This window comes from Rana temporaria, chromosome 1 (genome assembly GCF_905171775.1).
Source record: "Rana temporaria chromosome 1, aRanTem1.1, whole genome shotgun sequence".
Classification (NCBI taxonomy): domain Eukaryota; kingdom Metazoa; phylum Chordata; class Amphibia; order Anura; family Ranidae; genus Rana; species Rana temporaria.
Window position 1 is genome coordinate 256,428,417 of NC_053489.1, and position 19,520 is coordinate 256,447,936.

The 19,520-nt window shown below is 49.3% G+C and overlaps 1 protein-coding gene across 1 annotated transcript in view; it reads right to left on the reverse strand.

Annotated features, from left to right (window-relative positions):
- RNF212B (ring finger protein 212B) overlaps nucleotides 1-19,520 on the reverse strand; it is a 277,775-nt gene that overhangs the window by 226,803 nt on the left and 31,452 nt on the right. The window contains exons 4-5 of the mRNA XM_040354528.1: nucleotides 689-720; nucleotides 430-476 (exon numbers count right to left, since the gene is read on the reverse strand). Of these exons, the coding sequence (XP_040210462.1) occupies nucleotides 430-476; nucleotides 689-720 (79 nt within the window). The remainder of the gene's footprint in view (nucleotides 1-429; nucleotides 477-688; nucleotides 721-19,520) is intronic.

Consider the following 19,520-nt stretch of genomic DNA (forward strand, 5'->3'; position numbering starts at 1 on the left):
TACAGACGACGTTAGAAAATGCGACGGCCGCGCGTACGTTCGTGGATCGTCGTAAATCGCTAATTTGCATAAGCGACGGGGAAAACGACGCAAACTCCACCCGGCGGGCGCCGAAGTATTGCATCTAAGATCCAAAGGCGTACGAAGCCGTACGCCTGTCGGATCTTACCCGGATGCCGTCGTATCTTGGTTTGAGGATTCAAACTAAAGATACGACGCGGGAAATTTGAAAGTACGCCGGCGTATCAGTAGATACGCCGGCGTACTTGCTCTGTGAATCTGGCCCAATAGGTTTATTTTTCATACAAGTACATGGCACAGCAGGCACTTATCTGGAATATGAAATGTTGGGTTTACATATTTTTTAGGTCTCAGAAAAGCATTATATTTGTTGTTATAGAAAGCATATGCTCAGCTAATTTCTTATACCTGTCTGCGAGGGAGATGTGATGGCTATTGGTCGAGGTGTGCAGGATCTAGCAGGAGACAAGCATCATAAATCAGCAATAGATTTTTTTAAATAGTCAATAAAATGAATTGAGCACAGCACATACCAGAGGATGCAGAACATTTGTCATGTGCCTAACCAGCTGTAGCTTTGCTCTTCTCCACAAAGGAGCAGTCTGACACTGTAAAACATACTTCCCCAGGATGCAAGGAATATAATAAATCCTGATAACGTTCTAACCTGTTGTTGCTTTGTGATCGGCTCAGGGAACCCTGAAGAGAAAAAACAACTTAAATAAGCAGCTAGAAACAGACAGAGGAACTCATCACAGCCATGTTACGCTTATCCTTCTTTTTAAATAGCTCAAACATGCATACTTTGTAAAACACATCATTCAGTATAAAGTTTAAAGAAATAAAATAAATGGTATAATACGGTTAAAATAAATAACCAATGTATTAACTGTATTGACTCAAACTACTCATCTGCAGTTGCCATGGTGCTGCAAGCATATGTCCATTGTGAAACCAGCCCTTGATGGCTTGGCAGATCGGTTGAGAGCACAGGCAGCTGTTGTAGTTATCATTCATGGCATGCATTGAATGTAAAGCTGAGTACACATGGACTGAATCTCATCCGGTTCAGCAGGAACTGGCAGAATTTTGATCTGTGTGTAGCTCTCTCTGTTCGACAGAAGCTGATAATTAAATCGGCTTCTGTCCAATGGTCTTGCTGGAAAGCCAGCATTCAGTCAGCCATTACAGCCAATGGAGCTCTGATCAGTGTATTCTGACGGGGGTTGAAGGGTCACTGCTGTCAGAAGTCCCTGCCATCACAATACAATAGCACAGTGGGGGAAAATCTCTGCATCTACATTTTAAAGTTTAGTTTTTTTACTAACAGCATTGTTAGGGGGGGTATTGCAGCGACAGGGACACAGACTCCCAAGATGACAGGCAGGGAGAGGAGGGGGGAGAGGATGGGGGAGAGCAGAGAGGAGGGGATGGGGGAAGAGCAGAGAGGAGAGCTGGAAAGAGAGCTCTGGATGATGGAGGCATATAAACTGACCACGGTGTCAGGGTTTAGCAGCCATGATAAACCATGGGCAGTTTACAGAGGGGAGGGCAGAACCAGGCAGGATCAGCCAGGTTTTTTACAGCTTCCAGAAGGACAAGTTAGACAGCATAAGCAATGTGCTGTTTAACCACTTGCCGACTGTGTCACGCATATATACTGCGGCACAATGTCTCTCCTGTGCAAAATTCCGTATGGGTACATCCTATCCGTATTCAGGCACCAGAGGGCGCGCGCCCGCTGCATGGCGGGGGACTCGATGTGCGTGGCCGGTGAGCACGGTCGCCGCCAGCCACGTGCGATTGAGTGCATGACCGCCAACACTGGGATTTGTGTGTTTGTAAACACACAAATCCCTGTGCCGTCAGAGCAGAGGAGACATATCGTTTCTTCCTATTGATAGTAAAAATTATATGGCCTCTCTCCTAGTCACTCTCATCCCCACACAGTTAGAACATGCTGATGGAACACACATTTAACCCCTTGATTGCCACCTAGTGTGAAACCCCTTCCCTGTCAGTGACATTTACACAGTAATCAGTGCATTTTTATAGCACTGATCGCAGTATAAATGCCAATGGCAAAAAAAGTGTCAAAAGTCTCCGATCTGTCCGTCGCAATGTCACAGTAGCGCTAAAAATCGGAAGCTCACCGCCATTACTAGTAAAGAATAAATAATAATATTAAAAATGCCATACATTTTTTCTATAGTTTGCAGACGCTATAACTTTTGCACAAACCATATACGCTTATTGTGATTTTTTTTACCAAAAATATGTAGAAGAATGTATATTGGCCTAAAATGATGGAGAAAATAGGATTTTTCTCTGTCGTCCATGGACGGACACAGCTCATTAAATCTTGACTTGTTGGTTATGTTCCTGTTCTATAAGGGAGGACTAGGCAGAACATGTTAGATATTTAAATACATGTTAATTTAAACAGAGTTGAACAGCCCTGCCCAGGGGGTGGTCCCTCCAGACATAATAACCCTCCGCCCTGCAGTCAGCAGCTCAATTTGTAAAAAGCAGTACAAACTCAAAAAGGAGGGGTGGGTGTTGTGTCCTTCCATGGACGACAGAGAAAAGGATTTTACAGTGAGTACAAAAAATCCTATTTTCTCTTTTCGTCCATGGACGGACACAGCTTCCTAAATCTTGACTTGTGGGACGTCCCCAAGCAGTGTCAAAAAATGAGGGGTGGGAACAGCAATCAAAAAACTAACTTCACCCCAAACAAACAGAGCTCCTCAATGGAGGAGTTGCAACTTTAAACAGCCACCTGCAAAACCTTGCGGCCGAAGGAAGCGTTTGAAGATGCACTCACATCAACCTTGTAAAATTTGGGAAACGCGTGAATGGACGACCAAGTTGCCGCCTTACACACCTGTGAGACATACGCTTGATGTCGGAAAGCCCAGGAGGCACCATAGCCCTGGTCGAATGCGCCGTTAACAGGAAAGGGAAGCGCCCGCCCCTTAAGGGCCATAAGTCTGCCTGATCCACCGAGAAATGGTGGCCGACGAGACCGCCAGGCCCTTTTGTGGACCAAACACAGACACAAATAGTGAGTCAGATCTCCGGAACAGAGCCATAGCAGACAGGTACACCCGTAAGGCACGTACCACGTCCAAGGTATGTAACGCAGCCTCTTTGGGATACGACGGCGGAGGACACAAAGAAGGAAGTACAATGTCCTTCAGGTTAAATGCTGAACCCACCTTTGGAAGAAAAGAAGGCTGCCTTATCCTTATGGAGTACCAAGTAAGGTGACTTGTAAGACAAGGCCGCTATCAGAATAGGGTACTTACCAAGGCCAAGATGCCGAGAGCGGTTCGCTGTTGCGACTAAGCGCAGTCCGCCCCCTGGAGGTGGTACAGAGGGTGGATGGCACCAAGAGGCACAAGCTACCAGCAGGCAGGGTAGAGCTTGCGTGGAAGTCCTGTAGAACTGGAGCAGGGACCGATGGTTATCAGGGTCCAGCAGAAGAAGACAGGTAGAAAGTAGCAGGCTGAGGCTCAAACACAGGTAAGCAGACAATCCAGGTCACAGACTGGGGGTCAAGGCACTGGAGACAGGAGGCAAAACTGGTTCACAAGTAGAAGGTCAAAGCACAGGAGACTGAAGGTAAATCCGGGTCACAGGCCGAGGGTCAAAAACAGGAGGCAGGAACAAAGTCCATAAAACATGCCAAGGTCGGGTCCAGGAGAAGATCAGAGTAGGTCAGGGTCAATCCGGGTCACAGCAGGTAATTAATCAATCAGGAATCAAGAACTCAGGTACAGGAAGCTGAAGACAAACCAGCAATTTCATTTGAGCATCTGCTCAGCTTTATAGGCAGCCAGGAAGTCATGTGGTGCGTGTCATGTGACAGCCAGTCTGCAGCTGAAGGTTTCTTTGACAGCTCCCGCTGACAACTTTGCTGCCATCTAGTGTTCAGAATCCAATATGTTTCTCTGACAGTGCCCCCCCCCCCCCCAGGCTCAAACTGGACATTAACCCTGGGTGTTCCAAATGAAAAGCTTGGATCAATCGAGGGGCGTGTATGTTCCTTGAGGGTTCCCAAGAGTTATTTTCAGGTGGGTACCCTTTCCACTTGATTAGGTATTGGAGTTGTTTACCCCTCTTCCTGCAGTTCAGTATGGTTTCAACCTCTAATTCATTTTCTCCATCCACCTGAACTGGTGGAGGCGGTTATTCTCTTACCGGGAAGGGGCTAGGAATTACAGGTTTCAATAAGGATGCATGAAAAACAGGATGAATTCTGTAAGAGCTGGGTAAGACCAATTCAAAAGCCACAGGGTTGATTATCTTCTTGATTTTAAATGGCCCTATGAACTTCGGGCCCAATTTCCGTGAGGGACAGGGTAATCTGAGGTTAGCTGAAGATATCCAAACTTCCTCACCAACCTTGAAAACCGGCTCTCCTTCCTTCCCCTGTTGTAGTACTTCTTATAGTCATCTTGGGCCTTCTGCATTGTTTCCTGAATCTTTTGAAAGTTCCATTGGATAGAGGCTATTCAGTCTTGAACAGCAGGAACAGATAATGCAGGGGTAGAGTTTGGGAGGAAAGAAGGGTGAAACCCAAAGTTAGACCAGAAGGGTGTTTGGTTGGTGGCTGTATGAACCGAATTATTATACGCAAATTCCGTGTAGGGTAGCAGAAATGACCAGTCATCTTGGGAGCCGGAAGAGAAACAGCGGAGATACTGCTCCAGAGTTTGGTTCGTTCTCTCCGTCTGGCTGTTGCTTTGAGGGTGGTATGCCGAGGAGAGACAGACCCTTATTTCCAGTGCTTTAGGCCTCGTACACACGACAGAGATTCTCGGCAGAATTCGCCGAGAAACTCGGTCAAAACCCGGATTCTGCCGAGAATCTCTGTCGTCTGTACAGTTTTGGCTCGATGGAGCCGCCGAGGAGCTCGACGAGAAAATAGAGAACATGTTCTCTATTTTCTCGTTGGCCGCGTTGTTCTATAGGAGAAGGCGGCCCGCCGAGCTCCTCGGCGGCTTCATCCCAAAACGAGACGAGGAACTCGACGTGCCAAGCACGTCGAGTTCCTCTGTCGTGTGTACGGGGCCTTACAGAGTTCTTTCCAAAATTTGGAGGTGAATTGGACCCCTCTATCAGAGACAACACTGTTGGGTACTCCATGTAGCCTTATTATTTCTTTGATAAAAATGTTAACTGTATCCAAGGCAGAGGGGGTGCCCATCATGGGCAAGAAGTGTGCCATTTTGGAAAGGTGGTCGACAACGACCAGGATGGAGGTAAAACCTTCCGAGGGAGGAAGATCGACAATGAAGTCCATAGAAACTTCAGCCCATGGGCGTTCTGGGATGGGTAAAGGTCTAAGTCAGGGGTGTCAAACTGGCGGCCCTCCAGCTGTTGCAAAACTACAAGTCCCATGAGGCATTGCAAGGCTAACAGTTACAAGCATGACTCCCACAGGCAGAGGCATGATGGGACTTGAAGTTTCGGAACAGCTGGAGGGCCGCCAGTTTGACACCCCTGGTCCAAGTAGTCCCCAAGATTTGGTGTTAGCCCCTTTACTACGCTGGCATGAAACACATGAGAGAATATACTCTTTACAGTCCTGACTCCAACCAGGCCACCAAAAAGAGCGGGCAATCAATTCTGAAGTTTTCAGAGTCCCAAAGTGACCAGCCAGCTTATGATCATGAAGCATCTTTAAAGTCAGGGGTCTCCAGTGGGACAAAAAATTTTCCTTGGGACCAGAGCAAGTCATCTCGTTTTTCCAAGGAGGATACCTCTGGGTTGGTACAATGGCTGGACGCCAACTTGATGGTGGTCATAAGATCAGTGTGTGTAAGCAGAAGGAAGTTTTGCAGAGATAAGATGGTGCTGGGTTCCGTTGACTGGGGAGATTCAGGGAACATCTGGGAGAGTGCATCTGCTTTCCCATTCTTGGAGCCAGGTCTGTACGAAATATGGAAGTTGAACCTAGAAAAGAATAGGGCCCAACGGGCTTGCCTGGGTCTTAAGCGTTTGACTGTGCTGAGGTTTTCTAGGTTTCTATGATCGGTGAAGATCATAATGGAATAGGACGCACCCTCCAACAGATATCTCTACTCCTCCAGGGGGAACTTGATGGCCAACAGCTCCCTGTCTCCCACATCATAATTCCTTTCTGGGGAACTTAGTTTCCGGGATGCAAAAGCTAAAGGATGGAGGAGGGCCTTGGGGTCCTGTCTCTGGGAGAGTATGGCTCCAGTGGCGGTTTCCGAGGCGTCTACCTCCAACACAAATGGCAGGGCTGGATGCGGATGTCGTAGGATTGGTGCAGAGGAAAACAGGGTGTTGAGTTTGGTAAAAGCTTCCTGGGCATCTTGGGACCACTGAAAACGACTGTTTTGGCAGGTTAGTTGGGTGATGGGTGCAACAATGGATGAGAAACCAATGATAAACCTTCGGTAAAAATTAGCGAATCCAATAAACCGCTGTACTCCCTTTTTGTCTACTGGAGCCGGCCACTTCTGAATTGCCTTGACTTTCTGGGGATCCATTGCGACCCCGTTGGTAGAAATGATAAAGCCTAGAAATTGCACAACAGATTTTTTCGAATTCGCATTTCTCTGCTTTAAGGTACAATTTGTGTCTCCAGAGAATTGCAAGGACTGTCTTTACGTGAACCAGGTGAAGCTCAATGGTGGCAGAGAAAATTAGAATATCGTCAAGAGGGGGCGTGGTTTGGACATGGCTGAGTGAGGACGTGTGCCTGAGGAGCTCCCGTTCCGGCCTGTCCCTAACCGGCTTTAACAGCACAATATCTACTTATTCCACCCGGCATGTACTCGGCTGGTAAGAGGAGGGGAAAGCCACAACAGAAGGTGTCTTTTAACCACTTCGTTACCAGGCCTATTTTGGCACTTTTCTCCTTTATGTAAAAATCACAATTTTTTTGCTAGAAAATTAATCAGAACCCCCAAACATTATATACTCCTACAGGCTTACAAGCATGAAATCGGTGAAAAAAAAATCACCGATTACATGCCGACAGCCGTGATAGCGGCTTTGTTTACTTTCGGGTACCGGGCGTGACGTCATAACGTCGCGCCAGGTCCGCCGACGGTCATAGAGATGACTGTGACCGTCTGGTCACCAGTCATCTCTATGGTTCACCAACGAGCGCTGGCCGATTCGCTCTCCGGGCCCCCGATGGCACGGGAGAGCCCGGAGAAGCACCGGATAGCGGCGGGAGGGGGGGGACGTCCCCTCCCGCTGCCTAGAAGAACAATCGAGTGGCAGAACCGCCGCTTTGATCGTTCTTCTGGTGCACAGAATTGCCGGCTGAAGACGGCGATATCTGAATGATGCCTGCAGCCGCAGGCATCATTTAGATATCACCGCACAAAGCTGAGGACGTCCCAGGACGTCCTCTGGGTCTCAAGTGGTTAAACCCAGCAGGAGTGGAGAGATACAGAAATACCTTACCGGCGCTAACTGAGCATCTCCTGCTTTTAACATGGCGGATACTAACGGGCCTGGACCTCGTGGCACGCAATCTCCCCATTCCTCCTCAGCAGAGACTCAGCCTCTGGCAGTGCCGTGCCTGAATCTGGATTTGACTACCCCAGCGGTCATCCAACCGGATCTACAAGACCAGTCACAGCCTTCATCCACGCCGCTGACTCTGAGAGCTGATGCTGAGCTGCGGGCTCTGCTACAGGCCCTGCCTACGAGCGATGATATAGAAGCTATCGTTAGTAGATTGGAGGGGACTCATCGTAAGGAGATATCGGTGGTGCGGCAGGAGGTTCGGACACTATCCGACCGACTGGGATCCGGGGAATCAGCGGTGGCCACCCTTGAGAATCGGATGACGGCGGTTGAGGCAACACAAACTGCCCAGGCGAATGCTATCCTTGCCTAGCAGCTCCAGCTCAAAGAAATCGAGGACCGTAGTAGGCGGAATAATCTACGCCTGAGGGGCTTACCAGAGGCCACAGGTGCAGAGGATTTGGCGGTGTCGGCTTTAGCAATATTCAGGACTCTGATGACAGAACACTTTCCACCCACCCTGTCTTTTGATCGGATCCATAGGGCCCTGGGCCCCCGATCTGCAGACCCGGAGAGACCGCGAGACGTTATATGTTGGATCCACCAATATGCTCATAAGGAGCTGATCCTCCGAACGGCATGGGAGAAAGGAGATGTGGATTTCGATGGGGAAACACTTCGGATCCTGCCCGACCTATCGAGAGCAACGTTACAACGACGGGTGCCTTTGAGACCTGTACTTGAGGCGGCCATACATGCGGGACTTACGTACAGATAGGGGTTCCCTATCTCTGTTACCTTTAAGAAGGCGCAACACTCGTATACTCACCGGTCCCTGGCTGATCTCCCCGCTCTATTCGAATTCATGGATACAGAACCTGTTGATGTGCCCGATTGGCTCCAGCCGCTGCCGCGCTACACGGACCGCTCGGGAATGACCGGCTCAAGATCCCCTGGTCCACAGAGGAGCCGACGCAGACCTCGCCACACTTCCGCGGAAGCTGGGCGGGAGGTTTAGCAAGCGAGGATGGTGAGGTGAGCCCTTGCATTTCGTTGTCCCCGCTGCTATACACGCCTTCCTCTGGTCGCTTGCACTTTTATCTTATTTTTCTTGTTGGCTTCCCTGTCACCTCATTTTATTTTTTACTGTATTTTTTTTTCCTCTCGTTTGCCTCTCCCTCTTGTCTGCCCTGGCTTGATCCCTGTTAATTTCCTATACCCCCCCCCCGGCACTATGCTTCCTGCTTGGTCCCCTGTCACCCTCTGGGCGGTGGGAGGTGGGCGGATGTCCCCTTTCCCCGTGTGACTCCGTTCTGCCTTGCATAGATTCAGTGGTCCTCACGATCTGATTTTATTGCCACACAATCCCGGTGACTTGGAGACTGGGGGGGGAGCTGTCGGGCACATACCACGACTGATGCGGGACGGTTTACTGTTGGCACGTTTTGGTCCTTGGCCCCTCCCCCCCTCATGTGGCTGCCAATACCCTCCATAGTTGAGACTTGGATCTTCCCCCTTTTTTCTGCCTTTTTTTTTTACTTGGACCACATGGGGAGAAAGGATGAACATGGCAACTTGGCAGCTGATGAGGACTTGACGGGGAAGCGGGTCTGGACATTTGCGGTGCTGGTGCCCCCCCCCAGGAGTGCCATTGGGATAGTTACACGTGGAGTGGCTAAGCAGGTTGTACCCCTGTGCTCCGGATATCCTGCTAGGTTATATGCTCATCTTTGACTGCTTTGGTGCCCCCCCCAGGAGTGCCATTGGGATAGTTACACGTGGAGTGGCTAAGCAGGTTGTACCCCTCTGCTCCGGATATCCTGCTAGGTTATATGCTCATCTTTGACTGCTATTTTATGACCTGCATGAGGGATGGGGTGATTGATAGGGGGCGGGTTTCGTTGGTCGTTCGGGGGGGGGCGGCATGGTTGTGCTGAGTTCTGCCAGAAGGATATAGAACCTGGTGTTTCCAGGAGGGGGGTGGGGGGGTTCGATGGTTGAAATTGTTGGTTTTCTGGGAGGCAAACATGTTGGAGGCCCTCTGTGGTTCTCGGAGGTGCGGGCTGGGTTTTGTTTTTGAGGGGTCCAGCTATGGCACACCTACCACGGCAGATGGTTTTACTGTTATATATATGCTCATACTGTATCACTTTCAGGGTTACCCCATGTCTAAATGTCACTCTTGGTCTTCATAGAGTTATACATGTACATGTTATAAGATAGATGTCTAATATATGTTTTTTCAGGCTGGGTGGGGCGGGTGCGTCTACTTCTCTTTTCTTTCTCTGCTTCTATTTCCCTACCTTCTCCACATCCTTTTGTGGTTCCCTTATCACCCCCCTGACCTAAGGGACATTGGACCACGTTAACATTTTTTCGCTAAATGCGAAGGGTCTTAACATACCCGAAAAGCGGCGAATGCTCCTGAGTGACCTTAAAAGACATCACGCAGATGTGGCGTTCATTCAGGAAATGCATTTTAGGACTGGTAACCCTACTTACCTCAAGAATCGTTATTTTCCGCATGCATATCATGCCACGAATGCTGTAGCCAAATCCAAAGGGGTCTCCATACTTATATCAGGGACAATGCTGTGGACGTGTACAGACACCTTATTTGACCCTGACGGAAGGTTTGTATTCATTAAGGGGCTGATAGGAGACGTGAAAGTGACTTTGGCCACGATATATGCTCCCAATGACCGACAGGACACATTTGTTCACCGCGTGTTGAATAAGCTAGTAGACTTTCGGGAAGGCTTACTGATACTGGGTGGCGACATGAATGTACCACTTTCCCCGGCGATGGATACTTCCTCCGGTACCTCATCCCTGAGCACAGGCACACACAAGCGTATTTCAAGAGACCTCCACGACGCCCAGTTGATAGATGTCTGGCGACCGCATCACCACGGAGAACGTGATTATACCTTTTTCTCGACCCCGCACAAGGTCTACTCGAGAATAGACTATATTTTTGTCCCCCACAACCAATTGGAGGAAGTCCGCAACATTGATATAGGTAACATTACGTGGTCGGATCACGCGCCCATCACCATGCAATACTGCCTGTCGCCTACCTCGTCCTTCAGATCCAGGTTCTGGAGGTTAAATGAGAGTCTCCTGCAGGACCCGACAGTACTGGTGGATGTCACGAACGAACTGACCCATTACTTTCAAACGAATGATACTGATGAGTGTGACCCCGGGATCTTGTGGGAGGCCCACAAGGCGGTCATACGGGGGAGTACTAATTAAACACGGTGTGAGAATTAAGAGGGAAAGGGAGCAAACACTACTTGACTTGCTACGCAGGATACAAGATGTGGAATCTAAACATAAATGCACGCCGGTGGCCTCACTTGAACTGGAGTTATTATCCCTCAGGAAACAGATAGTAGATATGTTACATTTTTGGGCCAAGGCAGCATTGCAGGTTTGTCAAAAACTTTCCTACGAATCGGGAAACAAGTGTGGGAAATTGTTAGCTAGGTCGGTAAGGAAGCAGCGGCTCAACGCATATATTCCCCAAATTATAGCCCCTTCGGGTCAAAGGAAATCCACGCCATCCCAAATAGTGTCAGAATTTAGAGACTTTTACTCCTCTCTTTATAACCTCCCGGAGGGTGCACCGAACGAATCGACAGTGCGAGACTATATTTCGGCTTCCCAGATTCCCCAACTGTCAGCAGAGGCGAAAGCGGGAATGGAGGATCCTATTACAGTGGTGGAATTGCAGCGAGCGGTAGGCGGGATGAAACCGGGTAAGGCGCCCAGGCCGGACGGGTTCACATTGCAGTATTATCGAACTCTTATGCCACTCTTGGGCTCCCACATGGTGAAGATGCTCAATGGTCTGGGTGACGGGGCGCTTCTCCCTAGAGACACTCTTAGGGCACACATATCCCTCATACCGAAGGAGGGCAAAGATCCAGCAGCATGTGGCAGCTACAGGCCCTCCTCAATATTGATCTTAAGCTTTTCACTAAGATTCTAGCCAACAGAATGTCTCAGTTCATGCCAGACCTGATTCATCTGGATCAGGTGGGATTTGTCCCGGGCAGAGAGGCGAGGGATAACACCACTAAAGTTATTAACCTTATTCATGCTGTCACCGCGACAAAGAGCCCCTGCGTGTTCCTTAGCACTGATGCAGAGAAGGCGTTTGATCGTGTAAACTGGGTCTTCCTGTCATCTGACCTCGAGAAGATTGGCCTGGGGCGTAAAATGCTACAGTGGATTCTCAGCATTTACTCTATTCCCTCGGCCCAAGTCAAGGCAAACGGAATCCTTTCGGAACCATTTCAGATTACAAATTGTACAAGGCAGGGTTGCCTGCTCTCGCCCCTTCTCTTTGCACTGGCCTTGGAGCCCCTTTTGTGTTCTGTAAGGTCCAATCCGGATATAGTGGGGGTGAAGGTGGGAGGGGGCCGATACAAAATTTCGGCCTACGCGGATGACCTTCTGTTTTCACTGACTAACCCGATAGTGTCTCTCCCGAACCTACTTAGGCCCCGTACACACGAGAGGATATCCGCTGGAAACAAACCTAGATTGAGGAGGCGATATCTTACTTTGCCTAAACACTACGGAGGGCTGGCTCTCCCCGAAGTCCGGCACTACTATTCTGCAGTCCACCTAGGGAGAATAATAGATTGGAACCGGCATGGCAAAAACAAACTGTGGACAAAGTTAGAGCAGGCGCAGTCTGCCACCAAGCTGGGAGGGGCCATCTGGTGCTACGATCGGCTCCCCCCAGGAATGAAACTACACCCGGTGATAGGCACTACTCTACGGATAGGCGTCTCCATGTTATTTACAACCACTCTTTCCTCTAGGGCAGTGGTTCTCAACCTGGGGGTCGGGACCCCCTCGGGGGTCAAATGATGATTTGCCAGGGGTCACCAAATCCTGGTCTGTTCCTGAAGCCCGCACCACTCTCCCAGCCTTCTTGCGGCTGCCCAGCAGGCTTTCTCTGGAGCCCGTGGCCGCCCAGCGGGGCTGTTCTGGAGCCCACGGCCGCCCACTCAGCCTCTTCGCAACCGCCTATTCGGTTCACGGCATGGCTGGGGGGCAGAGACTAGAGGTCTGCTGACTGGTGAGGAATGTGAGTTGGGAGGGGCTGGAGGAGACCCCATCTCTCCCACCTTTCAGGATAGGTGTCACTGCTATGAGACGCCACAAAGTTGGAGACACAGTGAGTAACACTACCTGTGATTATATTTGCTACTAAAAGTCCCCACTACAGTTCTCAGATCAGCAGATGGCCTTCATCAAGAGAACGAGTAAGAGAAGGAATAAAAATAGAGAATACATGGAAGGGAGAGGAAAAAAAAGGGGAGGAAGAGAGAAAGAATAAGACAAACAAGAAAGACGGCTAGAGAGGGATGGGGGGGAAAAACAAAAAATTTGGATAGAGAGAGATAAAAGAAAAAGGAGAAAAAAAGAGTGGAACATCCTAAGATTTACCATATGAGGTTTTAATACTTTACGAGTGGAAGGGACACAGGGAGCGATGAATGTCCGTGGGTTAGAGGCACAAATTACTTGTCTTGGGTGCTGACAACACACGCTATGAAAATAATTTTACTGTTAGGGCAGGGCTCGACAAATCCCGGGCGCCAGGTCGCCATGGCGACTAGAAATAGGGTCCTGGCGACTTGGCTTGGAAGGGGGGGGGGGGCAAAAAAAAATATATTTTTTTTTGTGAGCTGGTGCCATCTGGTGGTGAGCCGTTGGTATTACAAGTTATTACCACCAGATGTGTAAGCTGGCGCCATCTGGTGGTGGCCGTTGGTATTACAAGTTAAGCATTACAAGTTAAACAGCAATTCTAATGTAATTTTTCACTATTTTCACTGCCATCTTCTTCCCTCTAATAAGAACCCCCAAACATTATATATATTTTTTATCCTAACACCCTAGAGAATAAAATTGCGATCGTTGCAATACTTTCTGTTACGCCGTATTTGCGCAGCGGTCTTACAAGCGCACTTTTTTGGGAAAAATTTTCACTTTTAAGACAACAGTAAAGTTATCCCCATTTTTTTTAATATTATGAAAGATAATGTTACGCCGAGTAAATTGATACCCAACATGTCACGCTTCAAAATTACGTCCGCTCGTGGAATAGCGACAAACTTTTACCCTTTAAAATCTCCATAGGCGACGTTTAAAAAATTCTACAGGTTGCATGTTTTGAGTTACAGAGGAGGTCTAGAATTATTGCTCTCGCTCTAACAATCGCGGCGATACCTCATGTGTGGTTTAAACACTGTTTACATATGCGGGCGCTGCTCACGTATGTGTTCGCTTCTGTACGCAAGCTCGTCGGGACGGGGCGCGTTTTCTGGCTCCTAACTTTTTTAGCTGGCTCCTAGATTCCAAGCAAATTTGTCAACCCCTGTGTTAGGGGTCCCCACAACTCAGAAAAAGTTATCAAGGGGTCACGGCACCAAGAAGGTTGAGAACCACTGCTCTAGGGAATCACCCATGTATCCGATACTGGGCAATCCTGCCTTCCCCCCGGGTTGGATGAAGCGGCTTACAAGGCGCTTCGGACATCGGGCAAGGATCAGGCCCGCCATTTTCTGACTGACAATCGTTGGCCATCGGTGGTCACGTTAACGGATGATATCGGCCAGTTTAGGCTCCCCTTCTGGAATGCACTGAGACTGCATCATTTCCTACACTCAATACCTAACCCAACGCAACATAATCGTGCCTTGTCAACGTTTAAGGATTACTGTGGGGGGGAGGGAGTGGTGCCAAATGTTTTATCTAAAACCTATTCTATGCTCACCTCCCCTGCGGAACAACCCGAGTTGCAATTTTTACAGAAATGGGAAAAAAGATTTGCAATGCTCATTCTCCAACGCCCAGAGGCAATCTATTATCGAGTGCTCTCTAAAAACCTCTATCTGCACAAAGATTCAGGAACTTAATTATAAGATTCTGACCCAATGGTACTACACTCCCAGCCGACTACACAAGTTTTTTCTGGCCACCACAGACAGATGCTGGAGATGTCAGATAGGGAGGGGGACGCTCCTCCACCTCTTCTTGTCTTGCCCCCTACTGCAGCAATACTGGACGACAGTCCGTGAGGTCACTAAAAAATTTACAGATCATCGAATTAAAGACAACCCAGCTGCTATTTTGCTCCATGCTACTTCAATCCCGGCTCGGAGTTACAAAAAGTCGATTGTTAGACACCTCCTGAATGCAGCCAAGGCCTGCATTCCACTCCTATGGAAGAAAACGTATCCTCCGACTACGGGGATGTGGCTGCATAGGGTGGAGGATATCAGGAGATTGGAGGATCTAGTCCGTACGGCTCAGAACAAACAGGAACAGCATTCCCGGGCTTGGATGCTCTGGACCATGTTCATATACTCTGATGAAGGAGTGGCTTTGTTGGCCACTTGAGTGACAGAATATGACAAGTAGGATAGTTGTCGCAACCTTTCGGTGTGGTTCAGGCCCCTCAAGTCCCCCCCCCCCCCCCCTTGTTTATCTTGTCTATTTCCATTTTCTCTTTCCTTTCTGCTTCACTACTCTCTTCTTTCTTTATCTTTCGTATACCCAAGTGTCAGGTATAGGGTATCACAGAATGTTGATTGAAGTATTGGTGGTCAATGTCTGGGTGTTGTGGCCAGGCCGGAGCCGGGTGGTCAAAAGATGATTAAGCACACCAGGCGTGATTACTGTGATTAGGCACTTTATATAATTACGAACAGCCTTATAGCAGCCTTTTGCACCAATATCACTGTTAATGTTGCTCCACCTATGTACCGGTGAATGTCAGTTAATGTATTTTCTACTATACTGTACTCTCTCTGTACGTTTGTTTTTCTTCTGTTTCATTTCTTTTGGAAAATAATAAAACTTATATTTGAAAAAAAAAAAGAATATCGTCCAGGTAAACAACTAGAAAATTGTCCAGGTATTCTCGAAAAATGACGTTAACCAGGTGCTGAAACGTGGCCGGGGCGTTACACAGCCCAAAAGGCATTACCAAATATTCATAATGTCCAAACCTGGACCTGAAGGCAGTCTTCCACTCGTCTCCAGGCCTGATTCGGATGAGGTTATAGGCACCTCGCAGATCTAACTTAGAGAAGATTCGGGCAGACCGGAAATGCTGAAACAACTCTGGGATTAGTGGGAGTGGGTAGCGATTTTTAATCGTTATTTTGTTTAGTTCTCTATAATCTATGCACGGTCTTAGGGAACCATCTTTTTTCTCCAAAAAGAAGATGCCGGCTCCGGCCGGTGAAGAGGAAGGACGAATGAACCCCTTTTCCAAGTTCTCATCAATGTTAGGGTCCTTTCACACTAGCGGACCGTTCGTCCGCTCATTACAAGTCCGTTAACGGACTTGTAATGAATCCCTATGGGAACGCGTCCGTTAGCGGATGGAGCATCCGCTAGCGTCCGCGTCAGTCGGGATCTGCTTTTATGAACGGAAGAAACCCTATTTTTCTTCCGTTCGGCGGAGCGGAACTGATGCAGACGGACAGACGGTCCGTCTGCATCAGGTTCCCCATAGGGGACAGCGGAGCAGAGACAGGGCGGTCCCTGCACTGTGTGCGGGGACCGCCCTATCCGCCGACAGCTGAGCGGGGATCCCCGCTGAGCTGACGGAGACACGCGGAGCGGACCCGGAAACGGTCCGCTCCGTGTGAAAGAGCCCTAAGTCTTAAGAGCCATCAGTTCAGTCTCTGATAGTGGAAAGATGCGGCCAAAGGGTATTTCGGAACCTGGTAGTAGATCAATGGGGCAGTCGTAAGACCGATGAGGTGGTAGATAGTCAGCTTTTTGTTTATCAAAGACGTCCCTAAATTCGAGGTATACTGGAGGGACATTGTCAGGTGCAGGTGCATTTGCCACGATTAGACAGGAGACCGAAGCTGGAGGAAGGCAATGCTGAAAACAGTATGGAGAGGAGAAGGAGACTTCCTTCTTGTTCCAATTGATGTAAGGTTCATGTGCCTGTAGCCAGGGGAGCCCCAAGATGATGGGAAACATGGGGGAGAAGATGATGTCGAAGCTTAGAAGCTCCTGGTGGCCGGAGTCCGTGGTGACAAGGATGGGCCTTGTTTGTTGTGTGACAAGTCCAGAATGAGGAAGATCAGCCAGGTAGACTTGGAGGCTTTGTTCTTGGGCCAGTGAAGTGTCTAGGAAACAGCTGCAGGCTCCAGAATCAATAATTGCTGGTAGATTTTCTTTTCAGTTAGCTGTAAGGAGACAGAGAGGGTGACATAAGTCTGGGACAGACCAGTGTTTTGAAAGTTCAAAAAAAAACTGTGAGCGTTACTTACGGGGTCTCACAGGGCAGGTACGAAGAAAATGTCCAGTTCCCCCACAGTACAGACAGAGGTTGGCCTGTTGCCGTCGTTGCTTCTCTTCAGGGGTGAGAGGAGCACGGACCAATCCAAGCTGCATGGGCTCAGCCTCTGGAGCAGGGGTAGCAGGAGTCACCGGAAAGGATGGATGAATGGATGGAAGAAGGTTTAGGGAGCATCCAGCTAGGTCGGGGAGCCTGGAAGCGCTCAGTGCGCCGCTCGCGCATGCGCCTGTCCAACTTGGTAGCGGATTGGATTAGATCCTCCAAAGTGGCAGGAGTTTCAATCCTGGCTAACTCATCTTTCAAGGCTTCTGACAGCCCCTGGTGGTACTGGTATTTAAGAGCGGGTTCATTCCACCGACCATTTGCAAAATTCAGCGGTGTAGTCCTCCTCCCTTGAGACAGGGTGTGTAGTATGGCTTCAGCGGTAGCGGTGCGTTGAGGGTCGTCGTAGAGTTGAGACATACTCTCAAAGAAAGTTTCCAAAGAATTTCAATAGAGGGCTCCTTTGTTCCATCAGACTGTGGGCCCAAGCCTGTGGCTCTTCGGACAACAGGGAGATGACAAATCCCACTTTAACTACTTCAGACGAAAAAGTCCTGGGCTGAAGGGCTAAGTACAAGGAACAGGCATTTTTGAAGGCTCTGAACTTTTTGCGGTCGCCTGAAAATCGCTCCGGCGTGGGCACCCTGGGCTCAGGGGAAGCCATAATCACCATGGTGCAGGAGCTGCAGGTGCTGGTGCAGGTGACCCTGAAAGTTGCTGAAGACGACCGTCAATCTGGGCATAGCCTTCCTGCAGTTTCTGGACCGCATCGGTGAGGGCTGTGACCTGCTGGCACAGGATCTCAAGAGGAGAACGCGCTCTGTCGGCCTCTGACATGGCTGTTTAGGGTACTTACCAAGCCTGAGAGCGGTTCACTGTTGCGACTAAGCGCAGTCCGTCCCCTGGAGGTGGTACAGAGGGTGGATGGCACCAAGAGGCACAAGCTACCAGCAGGCAGGGTAGAGCTTGCGTGGAAGTCCTGTAGAACTGGGGCAGGGACCGATGGTTATCAGGGTCCAGCAGAAGAAGACAGGTAGAAATTCCAGAGCAGGCTAAGGCTCAAACACGGGTAAGCAGACAATCCAGGTCACAGACTGGGGGTCAAGGCACTGGAGACAGGAGGCAAAACTGGATCACAAGCAGAAGGTCAAAGCACAGGAGACTGAAGGTGAATCTGGGTCACAGGCCGAGGGTCAAACACAGGAGGCAGGAACAAAGTCCATAAAACAAGCCAAGGTCAGGTCCAGGAGAAGATCAGAGTAGGTCAGGGTCAATCCGGGTCACAGCAGGTAATCAATCAATCAGGAATCTAAAAAAAAAAACAACAGCAATTTAATTTGAGCATCTGCTCAGCTTTATAGGCAGCCAGGAAGTCATGTGGTGCGTGTCATGTGACAGCCAGTCTGCAACTGAAGGTTTCTTTTGACAGCTCCCACTGACAACTTTGCTGCCATCTAGTGTTCAGAATCCAATATGTTTCTCTGACCGCCGCCAACTCAGAAACACGTCTGACAGATGTAATGGCCACTAGAAAGGCCACTTTCTGAGATAGTGTCAAGAGAGGAATTTTTCTGATGTTCTCAAAAGAAGGCTCCTAAAGACCTGAGAGCACCAGATTCAAATCCCATGGAGGAAGCAGTGGTCTAATTGGGGGATTTAAATGTTGAACCCCCTGCACAAACGTACCCACTAGTGAATGGGTCGCCAAGGGTCATTGAAAGAAAACAGCCAAGGCTGAAATCTGTCCCTGAATGGTGCTTAAGGAAAGTTTCTGATCCACTCCTCGCTGCAAAAACAGCAGGACCCTGGAAATCGAATATGCTCGTGGATGCCACTCCATCTCCTCGCACATAGAGATGTAGGCCTTCCAAGTGCGATGGTAGATCATCCAAGAAGATGACTTTCGCGCCCTCAGCATGGTTGAGATGACCGAATCCGACAGACCTCTGTCCCTTAGTACCTGGCTTTCAATAGCCATGCTGTTAAAGCCAGCGACTGTAAAGCAGGATTAAGTATGGGACCTTGAGACAGAAGGTCCTCCCGCATTGGCAACCGCCAGGGCGCATCCGCCACTAGGTGCACAAGGTCGGCGTACCAGGGACGCCGGGGTCAATCCGGAGCGATTAGAATTACCGGGATCCCCTCGGCCTCTACTCTGCGAAGCAGATGAGGAAGCAACTTCAGTGGGAGAAAGGCATAAATTAGCTGATACTGACCCCACGGGGCAACTAAGGCATCTGACGCGTCTGCCCAGGGATCTCTGGACCAGGCCACGAACCTCAAAAACCTTGCGATTGAGTCGAGAAGCCAGGAGATCCACGTCCGGTGTGCCCCACCTCCGGCAAAGGAGTTGAAACACCTCCGGATGCAACGACCATTCCCCTTGATCCAGCATCTGGCGACTTAGGTAGTCCGCCTGCCAGTTTTAAACACCAGTCCAATGGAAGGGAAGGAACGACTTCCCGGACTGAAGAGCTGGGGATCTCAGCCACCAACTCAGAGAAGCCCTGACCAGGTGACTTACCTAAACCTGACGATCCAGAGACAATGGAGATTTGTTCCATTTGGACAGGATCTCTTCCTG